Source organism: Pantherophis guttatus, chromosome 1, assembly GCF_059756535.1.
Source record: "Pantherophis guttatus breed Tessera chromosome 1, ASM5975653v1, whole genome shotgun sequence".
Lineage (NCBI taxonomy): Eukaryota > Metazoa > Chordata > Lepidosauria > Squamata > Colubridae > Pantherophis > Pantherophis guttatus.
Window position 1 is genome coordinate 27,982,627 of NC_142063.1, and position 19,636 is coordinate 28,002,262.

At 38.9% G+C, this 19,636-nt stretch overlaps 1 protein-coding gene across 1 annotated transcript in view; it reads right to left on the minus strand.

Annotated features, from left to right (window-relative positions):
- MAP4K5 (mitogen-activated protein kinase kinase kinase kinase 5) overlaps positions 1-19,636 on the minus strand; it is a 99,735-nt gene that overhangs the window by 25,506 nt on the left and 54,593 nt on the right. Inside the window, exons 6-17 of the mRNA XM_060693837.2 lie at positions 17,528-17,583; positions 14,613-14,660; positions 14,352-14,394; positions 11,982-12,054; positions 10,465-10,596; positions 10,282-10,344; positions 9,928-10,009; positions 8,800-8,916; positions 7,474-7,552; positions 5,812-5,870; positions 3,909-3,976; positions 1,064-1,108 (exon numbers count right to left, since the gene is read on the minus strand). Coding sequence (XP_060549820.1) covers positions 1,064-1,108; positions 3,909-3,976; positions 5,812-5,870; positions 7,474-7,552; positions 8,800-8,916; positions 9,928-10,009; positions 10,282-10,344; positions 10,465-10,596; positions 11,982-12,054; positions 14,352-14,394; positions 14,613-14,660; positions 17,528-17,583 — 865 coding nt within the window. The remainder of the gene's footprint in view (positions 1-1,063; positions 1,109-3,908; positions 3,977-5,811; positions 5,871-7,473; positions 7,553-8,799; positions 8,917-9,927; positions 10,010-10,281; positions 10,345-10,464; positions 10,597-11,981; positions 12,055-14,351; positions 14,395-14,612; positions 14,661-17,527; positions 17,584-19,636) is intronic.

The following is a 19,636-nucleotide window of genomic DNA, read 5'->3' on the forward strand; positions in this document are numbered from 1 at the left end:
CTTCAGTTCTACCCTCTCCTGCGCAAGGTCCCCAGACAAGAAAAGTTATCTCAAATTTCTCTGGTGTTCCTCAAGCCTACAACCTACTATACACGTGTTGTTCTACTTTTAAAATTCATCTAGGTCAATATCTGTGAGTGAAATCTATAGCTACAACATCCCTGAGAAGTGGCTTCAACTTAAGAAACTCCAAAGGAGGAATTCCAAGGTCAGTCCATCAAGTCCAATATGAGCTGGTCCCAAATAGATTTCTCATAGGATTATGTGGAAAATGAAAGAAATGGTTGTACACTAGTGTATTCCTTACATAAATACCCGTCTAGGCTGAACTCAGATTAATTTGGTCAACTGTTTCATTGATTTTAAAAAACGCCACTAGTTTTTTAGCTCTGAATTTGTCATTTACTTTTTTCCCAGCAATTGAGAATTAAAAATTAAGAGCCACTTGAAGCTCATACAACATTTGGGATGTTTTGTTTGCATCTTGATAGACAGTGCAATGTAATGTTGCAAAATGATAGAGATCATTTTGGGAAAAAAACTGTGCCTGCTTTCTAAAACATGTCTATGGAGAGTCTCGGTCATCTAGGTTATGGTTGTCCCAAAGGTGCTTTTTCAAGAGGCAACTGGACTTTCTTTGTTATTCCTTCCTTACTCATCCAAGAAGCAAAGAGGAGTGAAGAAGTTTCTTGGATGAGAAGCAAAACATCTTCAAGGTAAAACAAAGGAAGTCCCATTGCCTGTTGAAAAAGCACCTTCGGGTTTCTCAAATATGATGGCTAAGCAAACTGAGAAGTTGTGGTCTTAGAAACAGCTAAGTCCTTAGATGTCATTGCACTGAGTCTGCAATGCAAGTGGAACCCCCTTCCAGAACCATCTGTTCTTCTGAGTATCTTTATGTTATAAATCCATGGTGCAAGAAGAACAAGATTGAGTTTCCCATATTCAATATGATTTCCATGATGTAGCTTTCTCAGTGTGTGGAACAAACCTAAGCCCTTTTTGGGGCAATGATTACAGTATCAGATAGTAAAGATAAAAAGGTCAGTCAGAAAGCACTTACTCCTCAGCATCTTCATGGCCATCACCAAATTTGGTAAGATGTCCCCTAAAAGAAATGTTTATAAAATTAAAAAGGAAGAAAAACATTGTAAATCAAATAAAGTTCAGCTTGAGCAAATGCAGCTGAAAGGCATCTATTTCTGTGACAGCTGAGAAGGTTGAGTGGCCAAGTTGGCAGAAATTTGCTCTATTGAAAAAGATAGCCCATAAAGATAGCCCTGGAAGGGGTATAGAGTCTCTGGGTCATCCAGGATCCACAAAAAAATTATATCTGAAAGGAAGTTTTGCTCAGAATTTATCTTCAAGCTTCAAAGGTTGAGAAACAATGGTCTATGACAACATTCCCCAGGGACTGACTCTCGCTGTGTGGGGTAGAAACTGCAGGAATTGCATTTGGGGTGTTATCCCGCTGGAGCAAGCTAGTTTTCAAAACATTGAATTCTCTCAATTTAACACTTGTATTAAGCTTCCTCCACCAATCTTCCCAAGGAGCATTTACAAGTTCATGATTTCCTTGGCCATCATAAGCTTGGCTCAATTAATAGCTGATTCTATACCTCCAGCAAGAAACATTATTGACCAAAGTTTTTCTCAGAATATCTGCGGACAGAAGAATTTAGGGGGGGAAATGTTAATAAGAGTTTGCTATGGTTCCGACGATCCTCCCTCAAAGATGGTTTAACTAATTCAGAAGAGAAACATGATTGCTGGAAATTCACTGAAACTCAGATTTAAAGTAAACTGTTTTCATCAGAATTCTAGCTAGTGAAATGACCCTTTCACATAGAGCCAAAGCCTAATAAAGTCATAAATCAAAGCTGTGTGTTTTCTAGTGAAGTCCAAGAGTGCAAAAAGCTGCTCTGAAGCCAAAACTAAAAAGGCTCATTTTTTATGGCGTGGTGGTGACAATATTCAGGATTTCAGGCTTCCAAAACCCCAAGCATTTCCTGTTTATGCTGCTGGGCAGAACATGATCTCCAAGGGAGTGGAAGTTACATTTGTCTGACTGGACATTAGGGGCACTCCTATTCTACTTTATCACTGCAGCTGATGAATGCGTTAACACCTGGCCTTTCAGTTTCTTTGAACGATTCATTCCATCCAAAGCAGCAATGAATGCTAGACCTAAGCCCAGAAGCTTCTGTTTCCTGCAAGTGCTTTCTTTATCAGTTGCCTGATCCTGGAAGTCACTGCAGGACATGCCAGCCCAAAGCAACTGAAAAGGCAAAAATACTCCTATGCGATCAGAGAAAGCCATCAGGCGCCACAAAGATATAACGAATATTTACAAACCAAAAGGGAAATTCAAAACCACTAGCATTACAAAGCTCCTTTCCTTCAGTGGGGGAAAAAAAAGCTACACTATAAAGGAATGCATTTATGTACATGTATTCCTCGGTACCCCAGCTTTCCCTGAATATTCTTTGGTATAAACCCTGTGTCAAAAGTAGTAAATTCCAAAGGCATTCCTCTTCACTCTTCGTGATAAAATCAACTGTGATTTTATAATTAGTAAAGATTTATGAAAAAAAAAAGTAAAACTGTAATGTAATGGACTGGCCAAAAGAAGAATATACTTAAAGAAAGAATGACCACAGGTTATGCTGCAAGGCCCAATTCAAGGCTTTTTAAGGCAAAATTATTTTATTATGATGAGCTGCTTCTGCCATAAAACTAGTAGTTTTCTATTTGCATAGTGACATAAGAAACCTATAGTCTGCAAAGCTCTCCTTTTAACCTGTGAGATCTCAGATGACCTGACTAGAATCTATTCTAAAGAACAATTTTCCCAGGCTAGACCTTCTGGATGCAGGAAAATACAGAAGTGCAATAACACTGATATCAGCCTCCCCCAAATTTGGTTTGAACTAGAAGTGTTGGACTTACTCTCATAAACCCCACTAGGCTGGGCTACCCAGGAGAATGGCTGTGAGTATCTAAACATCTCTTATGATTTGCTCAAAACGTTATGAAGAATTCAAAATTATTTCTCCTTCACTCAGGGCTAAGTGTAAAGAGAACTGCTCTCTCATAAAGAAGATGCCCATAGGGCTAACATACCTTAGCTGTGAACTAAAGAGACAGCAGCAGCTGTATTACACATGCCTGAGGTTGAAAATGCAACCCAGACTGAAAAACAATTTATATACTCTCCCAATAGATTCCATCCCATGTATCCAATGAGGTTTCTACAATCACATTTAACCCAGTGCCCTAATCTCTCATTCCATGCTATGAGAAGCAGCACAAGGCAATGAGAATATGTTTTAAAACTATTCATACTTCTGAAATTCTTATCCTTTAGAACCCCCGATTGGGCAAACTGCACCAACAGGATGATGTAGGATGATGGACCACAACTGAGCCTCTCACCCTTGTCAAGGACACAGAAAAGACAGATTTTAATCCTCTCCCCCCTCCCTCTTTCTCTCTCCCTCCCCCTCTCTCTTATCCATCCATCCACTCACCCACCCATCTATGACACAGAAAATTAATTGGCTTATTCCTTTCTTTTAATTTTGGTGCCACCAGACTCCAGAATGACTCTGAATGGAACCAAAACCAAATTAAGTAAATAAATAATGCTGAAGATGGGAACAGAAGAGCTTCTGAATGGCAAACTATTCCCATTTTCAGGGGGGTTAATAGGGGGTTAATAGTAAAGGAGGGACATGTCCCTCAAAAAGCTGCCCTTCTTATTACACTGAACTTGCCAGTCCTCTCGAACTCATACTGAGCAACATCTCCTACAGTCTCCAATATCTGCTCCCCCCACTTTGCTCAATAGCAAGATTAGCATGAAAATCCCCGTTATTTATTCAGGACAAAAGCCATGCAAAACTTACTTGGCACAACCTGCGCCATCAGTGAAAGGGCTCCAATGTGAAGCAAAGGGTGCTCCGGCTGGTATTCTCTGCCAATGCATAAAACCACAGATGAATGACTTTCCAAAAGAGCTCAATCCTCCAAAAACAAAGATTAGCACTGCTGCAACTGAAATGGAAGCTTTATAGACACAGTTACAGCCGAGGCAAAGCAATTCCCAAATTAGACACAGGACTGGTTTAGTTCTGGTCTGGAAAATTCAATCAAGACAAGTATGGTAGGTATCAGGAGGAGATGCCAGGCTTCGACCTCACATACCCAAAAGCAGCTGCCATGATGGTGGAGACTAATAATTTTGAAATACAGTAGTCCTCACTTTATGTTCATTCTTTCAGCAGCTGTTGGAAGTTATGACGGCACTGAATAATGGGATTTATGATGAAGTTGCAGCTGCTGCAAAAATACTCCAGTCATCACACCAACAACATTCAGTCCCACTGGGGCAAGACCTGCATTTATGACCGCTTTTTGGCCAGCCTTCTATCCCTGACCATCAGCTGCCTCCCCCGCCTGACTTTGCCATACCAGCTGCACCACACACCACTATTGCAATGGCCGGGGCCTTCTTTTATAACAATTTATTTTGTCCTGGGGTAGTCAGGGCTTCTCCAGTGCTCTGCCCAGGGCCTTCTTTTCTGAAAGAAGCATGGTGTGTGAAAGAAGGTCCCAGCTGTGCCAGAGCAAAAGAAGAATCCTTCTAACTGGGCCACCTTTTCATGTGCCAAGCTTCTTTTTAAAAGAAAGTCCTGGCCAGGGCACGAATAGATGCCCTGGGTGCGGTGCGAGAGAAGTCCTGGCTGCACTAGCGCAAAAGAAAGGGAGAGAGGGGAGTGGGGAGCTCAAAGGCAGGCAAAGGACATAATCCCTTACTTTACCAAATCTCGGAGCTGGGAGGGATAAACCAGGAATGGCTTGGACTGGGGTGGGTCTTTGCCTAATGACCAGGGTGATTCAGGTAAAAACAGCAATGGGAACCGATGGGATGGCTGTTGCTAAATGGTATAGGGCCATGATGGCGAACCTATGGCAAGCGTGCCACAGGTGGCACACGGAGCCATGTCACCTGGCACGCCAGCTTACCTCCGGGAGTCTCTGGAGGCTGGGGACAGCAAAAAAATCACTTCCTGTCCAACTGGAAGTTGGGAAATGGGCCGTTTCGGGCCTCCGGAGGGTCTCCGAGGGGGTGGGGAAGGCTGTTTTCGCCCTCCCTAGATGCATAGAGAGGATTTGGAGCCAGGTGAGAAAGAAAAACGGGTCACCACGTGCCAAGAGCGGGGGAAGGGGGAGCACCCACATGCGCGGGGTGGGGTGCATAGAATTATGGGTGTGGGCACGCATGCGCGTGAACCTCTCCTGCCCCCTCCCCTTTCCTGGCACATGATGGCAAAAAGGTTAGCCATCACTGGTATAGAGTCTCCTGCTTGAGCAGGGGGTTGGACTAGAAGACCTCCAAGATCCCTTCCAGCTCCATTCTGAAGGAGATACAGGGGAAAGGGAAAGAAACTGATAACTTCATTAATGCTTTCCAATTCTGGATGCCTTCGCAGAATAGCAATGAGATACACAATTAAGAGTCCAGCCACAATTATGGAATATATTTTAGATCAGCCTTTCTTAACCTCAGCATCTTTAAAATATTTGGTTCAACTCCTAGAATTTTCCAGCCAGGATTATTGTGACACCAAAATAAAAAAGAATATTAATTGTGTATCTTTAATCTGATAAATCCTACTAATTCTTCTTTCTTTCCTTATTAAATGTAATATGATACACTACTTATTAGAATCAAGAATATATGAAATGAGTTACTGCAAATTAAAACTTCAGAGAGAGCAGAGGGAAGAAAAATTAGTCAATTCATACCATTTCATCCCGGGCTTCTGTCTCTTTCCTTAAAGGTGGTTCAAACTGCAACTTGTCAACTACAAAAAATGGATATTTGCAGTTTTAAACATAACATTCTCCTGCTGTAGTTTTTAAAAAGTTCAAATGCTTGTGCGCACACATACACACACAAACACAGTTATAAAAGAACCCAATCTATCAAAAGCTCAAGTATATTGAAACTCCCTCCTTTAAAATAATAATTAAAATACAAGATACGTCTTTTTATATGATAATACTAAGGAAATTAGAATATACTGTTCCACATTAAAATATAAATCATTTTATATTAATTGATTTGTTGGCTTCCCCCAGGATATTTTTCCTTCTTCTTCTTCTTTTTAAATATGGAACAGTATGTTACAGAATAGTAAACCGGTTTGGTAGACTGTGAGTTCCAGTCCTCTCTTAGGCAAGATGGTACCAGATGATTTGAGGCTGGTCAGATTCTTTCAGTCCTAGAAAGCAGCAGTGGCAAAACACTACTGCAAATATTGCCAAGCAAATATTGCCAAACAAATGGCTTGGAATTATCCAGGCAGCCACCAGACATCAAGACTTAAAAGCGCATCTCTATGCATACACCCACAAAGAATACTTATGTACATGTGGATGGTTAAATGATGTGGATTTTAATAATAGGGGGTTGTGGGTTTTTTTTGCAAATGTCAAAATACCAATTTTCTGAGCTAATAGTGATATTATGGTAAATATATGAGCAAAACACAGAATAAGGGGTTGTTCCTCTTGCATGAAGCCTTTTCAGTTGGCCTGCTTCTTCTTTCTGCTACGACAAACCAAGCATAAAGCACCAAATGAGAGCATATGCATCAAAGACAAATTCCTTGTATGTCGAATCACACTTGGCCAATAAAGAATTTATTCTATTCTATTCTATAAATGAATTTACTGTGAACAAATATTGCTTGGCCTATTTTTCCAAGATTTTGCTCAATGGAAAGCCGGAATGATTAAGGAAGTTCAGCACCAGTTGGGGGAACAGAATCTTTTCCTATTTTTTTCTTGGAGATCCTAGACAACAGTCCAAAGAGACACCCTCAATTCAGTGTATAAATTCAGAATATTTTATTCCATCCCTCAGAACCAGGGTGGATAAAAATCAATGATTTTTTTTAAAAAAATCAAAAAAATCAGATTTTTTTGATTTAAATCGGATTTTTTTTTATTTTTATCAAATTTATTTTAATAAAAAACTTTTGGGGTAAAAATCTATCGTAAGATAGTTTTCTAGTTAAGATACATAAATAATTTAGTTTATTCAGCATGAAATGGATCTTAGTTATGTAGCATGAGGCTGTATATTCTGCAACACTGGGACTATCGGTGAGTCAACAATGGGTGAAAGGAGTAGCAGAGTTGACAGTTGCTCTTTAAAAATTATGATTTAAATCGAGTTGATTTAAATCAAGCCTTTTTACTAGTGATTTAAATCATGATTTAAATTGTGATTTAAATCAACTTGATTTAAATCAAATCCACCCTGCTCAGAACACTTTTCTCCAAGGATATTGAGAGTTGTAGACCATCTAATCTAGTGGGAAAGACTACTTCAAAGATAAACATTTCTATTCGATTTAGTACATGACAAGGGTGAAGACTTAAAACAAATTGGAAACTCACAATTTATTTCAGATGCTGTCCTTTCGGCTCTGACATTTCTGTTGGTAGAGCGAATCGTGTGGCGAATAATAGGGTGTGGCTAGAGGATTCAGAAAAGCAGACATTCAGAGCACCTCCTAAACTTAAAAAGAATTTCCCACACAACTGCAACACTCACATGTTTTTGCAGCTGGAATTTTTTTTCTACCTGTGGTTTGTACTAAGTTTCCAAGAGTTCATTCAAGTTCCTGGCTTTATGTTGCTTTACGTAATATTTTTTTTAATTAAAAAGCCCTAAATAAATATTTTTAAAAGAAAGACTTTAAAAAAAAATTTCAATTTATGAAATTTCACTGTCTGTAATAGTCTGATGGTAATTTATATAAGGGGTGTAAAGCAACATTTATATTTTTAAATGTTAATCTGCCAACTACACAAATTGGCAGATTGACCAGGGATTAAAAAACAGGACAAGGGACAGGACAAAAATAAGATTTTTTTTAAAAAGCCAAAGAGACCTTAGAATTGGGTAATTTCATATCAGAGATTTATAATGTCCCTAATCTGATATTAATTAATAATATTACATGGTAGAACATTCAAGAATCTATAATTTATGCATTCTTCTAAGTAACTAGAGGTAGCCTTTGACTTACTACCATTCATTCAGTGATCATTTGAAATTAAAACAGGCCTGAAGGGACTCCAACCTGTGCCTGAGGTTACAGCTGTTGCAGCAACTCTGTGGACACATGATGAAAATTGGGGTGCTTGGCAACCTGTCCATACTTATTACCACAGGGTGCTGCAGCTCATGATGTTTCATTTAATGACCACTTCACTCAACCACCAAGATTCCAGTTCCAGTTGTGGTTGCAAGATGAAGACTACCTATAAACAGTAGCTTTCTATGTCAGTTCAAGTCTTCAAATCAACTTCAGGGACAGACCCACAAAGAGCACATCTTAATAGCCAGGGGTCCCTAACCTGTGGGCTGTGGGCCACTACCAGGCCGTGGCCTGTTGGTTACGAGGCCGCATAAGTGGCTGGCTAGTGCGTGCGCACCCCTCCAGTTGCGGTAGCATCATTGCGAGTGACGCACACATGCTAGCATTGCCATGAGTGTCACACGGGCAGTCATGGCACGGTGTGTGTCACATGCGCGCTCGTAGTCGTTTGCATTGCGAATGCAACCTTGTCCGTGTGCATGCGCACTTAAAGGCGCTGCCCCCCCACCCCCCCAGGCTGCCAACCCAGAAAGGTTGGGGAACTCTGGCCTAGCTGACACACAGCTTTACAATTTCATCCAAAATAAGACAAGGAAATTGCTAGGAAGAAGCACCTCACCTCAAAATCATCATCATCTGTCTCAGTATAGTGGGGGTGATTATCAGGATTGTTCACTTTGTCCAAGAGCTCAACAGCCAGAGAACGAGAAAGTCCAGGCTGCCCAACAAAGCTATGCTAAAAAAAATATTAGCATAAGAGAACAGATCTAAAATATTTGCAATGCAAGTTAATGCAAGTTTTTTTTTTTAAAAAAAAGCCTCTTTTTTTAAAAAGAATTAGCGGCAACTAAGACTCCTGGAGAGAACATTCCATGCTCAATGCAACCAGCAAGCCATTCAGTCTAAACCAGAAACCTACTAGCAATCATTTGTATAATGTTTTTCCTTTAAGCATATATATATGTCGCTTGATAGACACATTCCATAATTGTCCCGAAATTGCTTTTTTCAAAAGGCAATTGGACTTTGCTTTTCCTTGAAGACATTTCACTTCTAAAACCAAGAAGCTTCTTCAGTTCTGACTCAATAGTGGAGGATGGAAGGATTTATATTCCTTGCAGTCATCTGGTCGTTTGCACTCTTTCAGAGAGTTGCTGAGGCCACTTGGAAGTTTATCTGTGCCCTCAGGGTCACCTGAATATTGCAAATGGATGTGGAACCTCCTTGGAAATGCTGAAAGGACTAAACAGGAGATTGATGGTGTCATATCCCTCCCCCTCTGTTGAGAGAGGGCTGTTCAATCTTACTGTAGATGGCCTCTTTGACCCCTCTTTCAGACTAGTGCTCCTCTCTGTCCAAAATGTGGACTTTGCTGTCTTCAAGAGTGACCTTCGTATAATTCTAATTTACATAATGTCCCTATTAATATAAGAAGTTTGCTTCTTTCTGTGATTTCCAGGCAATTTTCTTTATTATAAATCTAATTTCATCAATAGTGCATGTAAAAAGCACAATTTAGGTAGCAGGCTCAACATATAACTCAGTCTTAACTCAAAAGTATTTATTATAAAAACAAGAGACTTCTGCATGCCTGACATTTTTTAATAGTTACATTTTACAGCCTTTTCAAAAACAGAGGGCCTCTTGATCTTCTGAAAGCTTGAATGTTTACTCCATTAGTCGTGATGAGACTTTCATGTTAGCCCTCCCCCACTCCTCCCGCAAAGAAAAAAAAAACCATACTTACTGTCAAAAGTCTGTCAGCAGTTGGCCTCTTCTTTGGATTTTTTGTAAGTGCTACTTTGACAAAATTATGGAATGTTGATGACCTGTAAAGCAAACGAAAGGTGTAATTTTTATAAAATTGGTAGTTAACACAGAACCAATGTATAATGGACTAAATAATAGCTTCAAACAGACATAAATGGAAATAGCAAGTATGGTCTTCCCCAGCTGGTTAACAATTTTCAGCATTCCATTTCATATTCTTGTTCCAGTTTATGTCTCATTCCTCAGGATAAAAGATTTTTCTTTGGTATTTTAACCTATCTCAATTTTCTGGTAGCCCACCCACAAAAAAGGAACACCACTCAAGACTCACCATTTTGTTTTTTCTTTTAGCTTTGGAGGTTGAAAGTTACTTTTGGACATTAGAAAGAGAGCCCTGAAAACAAGAAGTAGGCACGTTTAGAAAATACATTTTTCCAGGTACGGTAATCCTCTTCCCTTGCTTATACTCTTGCACAGTTACAATGGAGAGGACTGTCCTGTCTTAACTACAGACCTCATGGGATGAAGGTCAAACATGGGAGGTTGCAACTCTCCAAGCTCAATTGCTGTTATGCCCACAGCCCAGATGTCACAGAGTTGGTTGTAGCCGCCGTTCTTTTCTACAGCTGCCACTTCTGGAGCCATCCTTTAACAAGAGAAATAATACTACATATTAGAGAGCAAGAACAGGTCAATCCTTTTCTAACAACCTAGATCAGGGGTGTCAAACCTGATTTCATTGAGGGCCTCATCAGGGTTGTGTTTGACCCTGGGAGGCCAGGGTGGGTGTGGCCAGCTCAAGGTCACTCATGTCAGGGGCGCCTGTGGGGGTCTGAACACTCTGCCAGTGAAAACAGGCTCCCAAGCTCCATTTTCTGTTGCCATGGCCTCCTGCAACCCTCTGCCAGAAAAATACGGAGCTCGGGAGGGCCACATGTGCTCCATTTCCCCTGGCAGAAGCACCGTGGGCCGATTCTTCACTGTTTCCAGGGCAGCCCTGCGGGTCAGATCTAAAAACCCCACGGGCCAGATCTGGTCCCCGGGCCTTGAGTTTGACATCCCTGACCTAGATTCACTGGGCAGCACATTATGAATATATGCGGTCTGATACATACAAAACAGCCTACATTTTTTTTTTACAACCCATCAAAGCCAAATAAACCTGCCCTGCATCTTGGCTTGCCATTGTTATGTCCCTGGTTTCCTAAATCCAGCCAGCTAAAAGCAGGTTTCTCAAGTTTTGAGTGAGCTGATGTGAGACATTTTTTACTTCATGGGTCACAAGCTGTGCAGGCCTGAACTTAATGCTGTTTATATTGATTCAACATTCATGGAACTTGAGGAATGTACTGAAAGATTTGACAGGCATCATTCTGGAGACAATCTCAAATTACAAGGAATGACAATCTGGCCCATTCAAAAGCACACGAGATCAGCTTTTCCATAAATAGAGACTTTCTGCAAGCAAATTCAAACCTACTTCTGTTATCATGTAGATTAGGAGATTTGTTTATCAGATTTATATACTGTATGTGTACTTGTTTATAGTCGGGTAGAATTCTCACATTTCACAGAACAGTATTACAACTTGTTCGCTAGATTGACTATATACATCAATGTTTGTAATCCAAAACTCATTTTTAGCTGTTTCTTTTGCTCTATCAACAGCCTAAGCATGTGAACAATGCTGTGTATGAAATGAAATTCATAGATGTCTGCTATACCAAAATGTATTTCCTGGATTGTGAAAATTATTGCGCCTGAAGTCCACATGTTCCTGTTTCTATGTTATTCTCCTTGCTTGACCAGAAACTTTTGGTGGACCCAAAGCTGTGTTTAGCTGAAGATACTCCACATAGAAACTATCTGTCCAACAATGATATAGAAGGATATAATAGTCTACGAACTGCTGTTTTCAACAGAGTGTAACCTTAGCTGAACAATTCTATTTCAGATTCTTAATAGCATAGTCAGGAAACTCTGGTTCAAGGTCAGTGGCCCTAGTTTAAATAATCCAAAGGAATTTATTACCAGTAAGGGGTGCCAATAAATGACTTCCTCTTTGCGATCGTGGCTGTTATTTTTGCTGCTACGCCAAAGTCAGCTACAGAAGGAAAAAATTGAAGACATTTTTAGAAGTTGCCTTCCTTTTCATGCACATACCCAAGAAAATACTTAGATCTTTGTTCTTATCAGGGGTATATGAATGCCAGATCCTTCAGATAAGTAGATAATATTTATGGGTTCATTCTAGAGCTAGTGCCAAGAATAAGAACTACTGATTCTGCTACAAAAATCAATCTTAGTAAGTAAATGAACGGAAATAGAGTTACAGACATTTAGTATTATAGGACATAGCAGAATCGAAGCAAGTTCTGCTAAAACAGTGCAGTACCTTCTAGTAATTTTGGCCAAGAGCCCATACAAGCACCTGCCACATTTTGCCACAACTTGGTGCATTGCTTAGTAAACAGGTATTAAGCATATCTGCTGCATCAGGTACAGATTGTGAGCTCAAAGGAAAATAACACTCAGTCCCAATGTCTTAATTTTCTTAAGCCTTAGTTATACATGGAATATAGCTAAATTTCTCTCATCTTTTTTCTTGCTTCCAGAACAGCACATCATCTCATATTCAGTTTTCCATTATCACTACAAGCATTTTGGAGCTTGAATTCAGATTGTTGTGAGAGAAAGCTTTGGCATGGAAAAAAGATTATGTGGCTACTGAGAATCAATATTATTTAATTATGTTAATGGAACATAATCATCAATCAAAGCCTTGCCCACCACATGATTTTTCTGTCAAGGGACCCAATTATAAATCAGTGTGGCAGATCTTGACTTAAATTTACCCTCCATCAAGGTTTCTAGATGGGTAACACTACCCTGTTATTTTGTTCTGCCTTGTAAAATGGAAAAAAGAACATATAAATTGGAGAACTGAACCAATATTCTAGGATTCCCCTTTATGACCAGCATTCATTACCAAGATTCATGGTAGCTATGAAGTAATTAAAAGGGTGATTCTGAATATATATTCAAATATATACATTTTCTTTTACTACTAAATAATAAAAACCCTACTCCTATGCATCTGTGACCAGGAGATGTAAACATCAGGCAGTTCAGCTAATACATGAAATGGAGATCTGCCACCTTCCTTTTTAAGGAAATAAACATTCCTAAGATTAAGGAGTATAATGAAACCATAGTTTCCCAAAATTCAGCCCCAATACAATTCTACAGACTTATAAAAGTAATAAGATTTTCTTTAAAAGTTTATAAACCCCATTATCTCATATATAAGAGAGTTCTAAAATGCATTCTTCATTAAGGTAAAGGAGAAAACCACTAAACCAATAATTAAAAGGAGTCAGAGTTTTTACTGTGCTCTATATTTGGCTAGATGTAACCTTTATTACTTTTTATGAGGTTTTTATCTTCCTGCTATTGTATTTGAAGTTGTATTTATTACGCCCTGAAGACTTCCAATTTGTTATATTTCATTGTTTTTATTGCAATGATCTACAGTACTTGTTTACCAAATTTTGTTTTTAAGGACTGTATATTTTATATTTTTAAACCGTAAGCCATTTTTGTTGATTAAACATTGTTTTTTCTCTAGATTATTATAATATTTCAAGAGAAACTCTAGAAACATAAGATTTTCCTCTTTGCAAAACAGTCTTATACTCTACCATAAAAGGGTCAGATTGTTCAGCAGCCTTGTTTCTCCTCATCTTGTGTAAGAGAGACTTACATAACTCACCTTCCTCCTTTTCTCTAATTAACTACGTTCTTTAAACAAATGAAATCTTTAATAAGATTGTGGGACTGCCATTTTAAGGCTAGAGAAGGATCCTGTCTGGGCTATGACGAATGCCCTAATTAATTGTTTTGAAGATGTCATAGGCATTAGCCAAATTGGTGTCCTCTAAACACTTGAATTATCTCTTATAAACTGATGTGGCCAATGGTCAGGAGTTGTAAGAGACATAGTAAAAAAAAATATAGAGTTGCAATTCAACTCTATATGTAGTATATGATAAAAGATTATGGAAGCCATTATGAAATTATATTATGTATTATTATGTATATATTATATATGCTTATATATGATATATATTTCATGGAACTATGAATTATAATTATTATATTATGGAAAGCTATATGGGAGCCACTTTGGTGTAGTGGTTAAGGCATTAGGAGACCAAGAGTTCTACTCCCACCATAGGCACAAAACCAGCAGTCTCTTTCTTCCAGCCCTAGGAAGGAGGCAATGGGAAACCACTTCTGAAAAACCTAGTCAAGAAAACTACAGGAACTTGTCCAGGCAGTCTCTAAGAATCAGACATGATTGAATGGAAGGGGGAAAAAATGAAAAGCTAAGTCACTCACCTAGCTTGATATCTCCATGGTCAGTCAATAGAATATTTGCACCCTAAAATACAAAAAGTTTTCAAAAGTGTAAGTTATTTACTATCCTGAAGAAACTATTTTAGAGTAAATATAGGGAAATGTTGGTTATCTAGGTGCTGATAAACTACAATTCCTAAAAATCTACAATAATAAAGGATACTGGGCACGTTCTCCAACATTTGAATCATAGATCTCTCACTACTGGGCCACAAGCTAAAGATCTTTCTTAGAGCCACATACCTTAATGTCCCGATGCATTTTGCCTTTCATGTGCAAATAAGCAAGTCCCTGAAAAAAAAAATCAGAAAAAGAAACAGTTAGTATAAGGATATAATTTATATTAGATTTAAAAAAATATCTAAACTATCTGTACAATAAGGCAGGATGATGATTAAAATATTTGTACTGCCAAATCTCTTGGCAACTTAGAACATTTTTAGTATTTAACAACCTTAGGGATAAATTGTAATTTCATGCCTTCAGATAATAGTGGTATTATAATTGCTATCATCCCCAGTAATATGATCATTACCCCAGTAATATGGTCATTACCCAATATGGTTGGGTATGCTAAAACTCTTTTTCAACATATGTAGAAGGCAGCAGGTTTACAGAATGCAGAATTACAGAGTTGGAATGGACTTTGGAGGTCATCTAGTCCAATCCCCTGCTCAAGTAGAAGACCATATACCAGTGATGGCTAACCTTTTTGCCATCGCGTGCCAGGAGAGAGGGGGGCGGGGGAGGGTCGCGCGCCTCACTCCTAGAGAGGCTCCTAGAGACTCCTGTGCCAGGAGCAACCCCCCCTGCTCTTGGCACAGGAGTCTCTAGGAGCCTCTCTAGGAATCTCTAGGAGCCTCTCTAGGAGTTTCTGGAGGCTGGGGACAGCAAAAAACATCACTTCCTGTTCCACTGAGAGTTGGGAAATGGGCCCTTTCAGCCTCCGTAGGGCCTCCAAGAGAGTGGGAAAGGCTGTTTTCGCCCCTCCCAGATAAATAGAGAGGATCTGGAGCCAGGTAAGAAAGAAAAACAGGCCTCCCCCCCCCCAGAGGCAGGAAACAGCCTGTTTCCCTACTTCTGATGGGCCCAGAAGGCCCAAAAATCAACTGGCCGGCACGCGCATGCGCCTCAGAGCTGAGCTGGCATGCCCACTAATATGGTTCCACGTGCCACCTGTGGCACGCGTGCCATAAATTCGCCATCACGGCCATATACCATTCCAGACAAATGGCTGCCCAAACTCTTTTTATAAACTTCCAGTGATGGAGCACCCACAACACAAGCCGTTCCACAGATTAATTGGTTTGATAAAGGGAAAAGACAAATTAAATAACTGTAAAGGTTAGTGGAACAGGCTACTCAAGAAAATCAAGGAAAAGGGTTATCTTAAATTGGTATTAATAAAATATGCTTTCAATAACGAAGAAAGGAATCTGATGTTGAGAACAATCACACTAATAACACTGGCCCCAAACTAAAAATAATTGAAATTTATTTGCTTAGCAAATGGCTGTAGAAAAATGTGGCACAGTATGATTATTTGGAAATTAGCCATTACACATTTTTGGGTAGGAAGAAATTGTTCAATCCAAGTGTTTATGAGTAAGTGGTTGCTATCCATTAATTACTAGGATAAGAAATGTCTACATGGTAACATAAAAGCTCAAGCTGTATATTTGTTGCAGATAACTTGTTACAATAAGTTCTGAATATTGTTACACTAAGTGCCAAAACTTCATGTTAAATATAGTCCTAATACAATTGATGTACAGGTAGTCTTTTGTCTAACCATTACAATTGGAACCAGAATCTCAGTCGTTGAGTGAAGCAGTCACTAAGCAAGACATCGTGCGACTGTTTCATTCAACGACCACAATCTCAGCACTCCCAGTTGTGGTTTTTAAGCAATCTTGCTGACTTAAATGGACAGAGTTCCAGGTAAGAACTGTAAGGTGCTCATGGGGGTGGGGAAGACCCTGTGCGGCCTGGCACAGGCCATGTGTGTTTCTCCACCCAGGAGCTGAAAATTCTCCCTGCCAAAATCCAAGCAGGATTTTCAGCCCCCGAGCAAGGAAAAATTTCTACCTGGCCTGCGCCCAGCTTGCCAGGGGCTTCCCTTTCCCCAAGGCACCTCCTAGTTCATAATGTACAGTTCTGCCTCTCTGCTTTATCTATGGTAACATGGTTTCAACCATTCTTTTCAGATGAACATCTTTGAACTGGAATTTCTAGAAACTACACCAATCCTGTGTAGTCAATATGCAAAAACACAGAAATATTAAGTCTTATCCTCGCTCTTATGACTTTATCCCTGTTGTTGTTCCCTCTTTTCACTGTTAAGTAGCAGTTATGGAATTAATTTAAGGTATCACTTTAGAAGCTACTATTTGCTTTGAGATGCACAGAGATAAAAGGCGAAAGATTTATACGATCTGAAGAGAAACCAGAAATTTTGATTTCGAACCAAAAGCCTTTCTCCTGGGAATTTTGAAAATTGAATATGCAAAAAAGAAAAAGTATTTAATTATACATATTGTGACAGCTGCTAGAATTTCCTTTGCCCAGTATTGGAAAGAAAAACAAATACCACCTCAAGAACATGTTATTGGCAAAATACTGGAGTGCGCCGAAATGAATAAACTGACTTCAGAAATTAATGACAGAGAAGATTCGGAATTTTATAGTGTGTGGGACATGTGGTACGAATGGATGGGTAAAAGAAATAAAGAAGGAAACAGAGTACAGAGATTAAGCATTAATTAACAAACAAAATCCATGGAGAAATTAACAATATTATATCTAGTCTTAGAGATTTGAGCACTATTATCTTTAAGTGTTTTGAAATTAAATTTAGCTTTAAGAAACAATATCAAATAAAAGACAAGTAATAACGTATGTAGATGTATATATGTATATTTGCACCAATGAACCGAAATGTATTGAATGTATCACTATATGTTATAATAAAAATCAAATTTGAAGGGAAAAAAAAAGAGATGCACAGAGATACTTTAATAGACATATGCAAAATATCTGTTTTGCTGTCAATAAACACAGAACAATAGCTGATTTAGTATGAACTATACTCCCCCTTCCCAGTTTAAATCACAGCTCAGGCCAAAGAAGTGACTTGGTGACCTGAGGCAATTCATTACCTGCAATGTCTCTCTGCAAACATATGCAATCTGTAACTCTGACAGAGGGCCTGTTACTGAAAGGAAAAGCAAATTTACAAATGCTGAAATATGCAGCAGCAGATTCTTGATTAAATTAAATTTAACTAAAGCATCAAACAAGCCAACCAACCAACCCCACATTACTGTAATGGATTTGGTGCACCAAGAAATAAAAAATACAAAAGATTAGGCCACAAATTCATCCAAGCATGGCACTCAAATTTTCAGAGTGGCATGCCACATGAATTTGGATGCACATACAGCTGTGATAACATCCCCTTTGTTTATCTCTGGAATCAAACAAATTTAAATGGCCTGCTTTCATGATGAAGAACTGCTTTCTCTAACCCTATCTATACCCTGAGATCTTCCCACAGGCATCTTCATGTGCCAAGAAAATAACTGCTTTGGGTAGATTATTTTCTGTAATGCTATCCCTATTATGGAAGCCTTCCCCAGAAATACATGTTGTTAACTGCCTCTCTATGTTTATGTCCCAAACTAGAATTATAGTGGCAAATAACAACTAATTTTTTGTCATTTGTTTGTTGGTTTTGCAGTTGCTGAGTCTGGCTATGTATAACTATTACTTAGGGTGACATGTAAGCATCAGCTGGAAGTATTTTCAAACAGTTGAGAGGCTTGCTGTTAAGGCTGATGCAAATTGTGATTAATGTTAAGTAAGTGCATTAAAGAAACATTAATGCATTATCTATGATTCAGCTCAATGCTCTGGTTAACACTAATGTCAGTTTGGCCATGAGAAAGTGTGGTTAACTGAAAATAAAAATGGATGCCTCCATTCTCTGTCTTGTGATATTACCAGAGGATACAGTGTAATTATTACAAGAGTTTAAATCTAACACATCTGGAAGTAAAAATTTAGACAAAACTGCATTATGGTTTTGTTTAGAATAAAACTTCTGTGCCTTGTTTTCTTTATCATAGCACAGATTGGCAGCCTGTGCTATATGGCTCAAGAGCACCAGGTAATCCAGGGGTCCCCAAACTTGGCAGGTTTAAGACTTGTGGACTTGAACTCCCAGAATTCTCCAGCCAGCTATGCTATGCTGGCTGGAGAATTCTGGGAGTTGAAGTCCACAAATCTTAAACCTGCCAAGTTTGAAGACCTCTGAGGTAATCTATAGTATCAGCCTGTTGTAATCTATTTATGTTAATTCCAGTCAGCTGATGAAAAAAACCCCAAATTACATCTTATTAAAGCTCGCTTTCCAATTGGATAACTATTTGCCACTTCTGCAAGGATTCTACCTTAATGCTTGTTTGCTTTTTTTGACTGATTCTTGAATCTATCAAGTTTTGAGGATGCCTCTGCCTTTCTTACATCATTACTGCCCTGGAACCTGACTGCTGCATGTCTTATTCCCTGGCTACCGATTTCTCAGTCTTAATTAATTAATTAATTAATTAATTTTATAAAATTTGTATGCCGCCCTATCTCCAAGGACTCAGGGCGGCTCACAACGACAGTCGACCAAGCGACTGTTAAAAACAATGAATATACATAAAAATAAATTGTCTGAACACAAATCTATTGCAGGCCTGGGATCATATTATTCATTTGTTCAAAAGAAAACCAAATAAAAGCAATTTCTCTCAATTCAGAAAAGTTCTTGCCTGTTTGTCTAGACCAGTGTTTCTCAACCTTAGCAAATTTAAGACACGGGGCTTCAGCTAATCTTTTTTTTTTTCAAAAAAGTTTTTATTTTTATTTCTCATAGACACATTTACATGTATAGTCATTTATCCATTATTTTTCATTCATCTTAACTTTTAATTTTAATTTTTAATTTTTACTTTTTCGGGGCTGCTCTTTTACCATTTACCTTTACCACAACCTTTCTTCTTCTCCTCCCCTTCTCTTCCTTCCTCTTTCTCATCCTACTTTCTTCGTTCTTCCTCTCCTTCTCTTTCCTACTTCCCCTTCCCTTCCCCCACTCCTCTTCTTCCCCCCTTCTAGCCTTCTCTTCTGCTCCTCTTTACCCTCTTTTCTTCCTCTCCTTTTCCCTTTCTTTTCTCCCTCTCTCCTCTCCTCTCTTCTCCCGTCCTCTCTCTCTACTCTTTCCC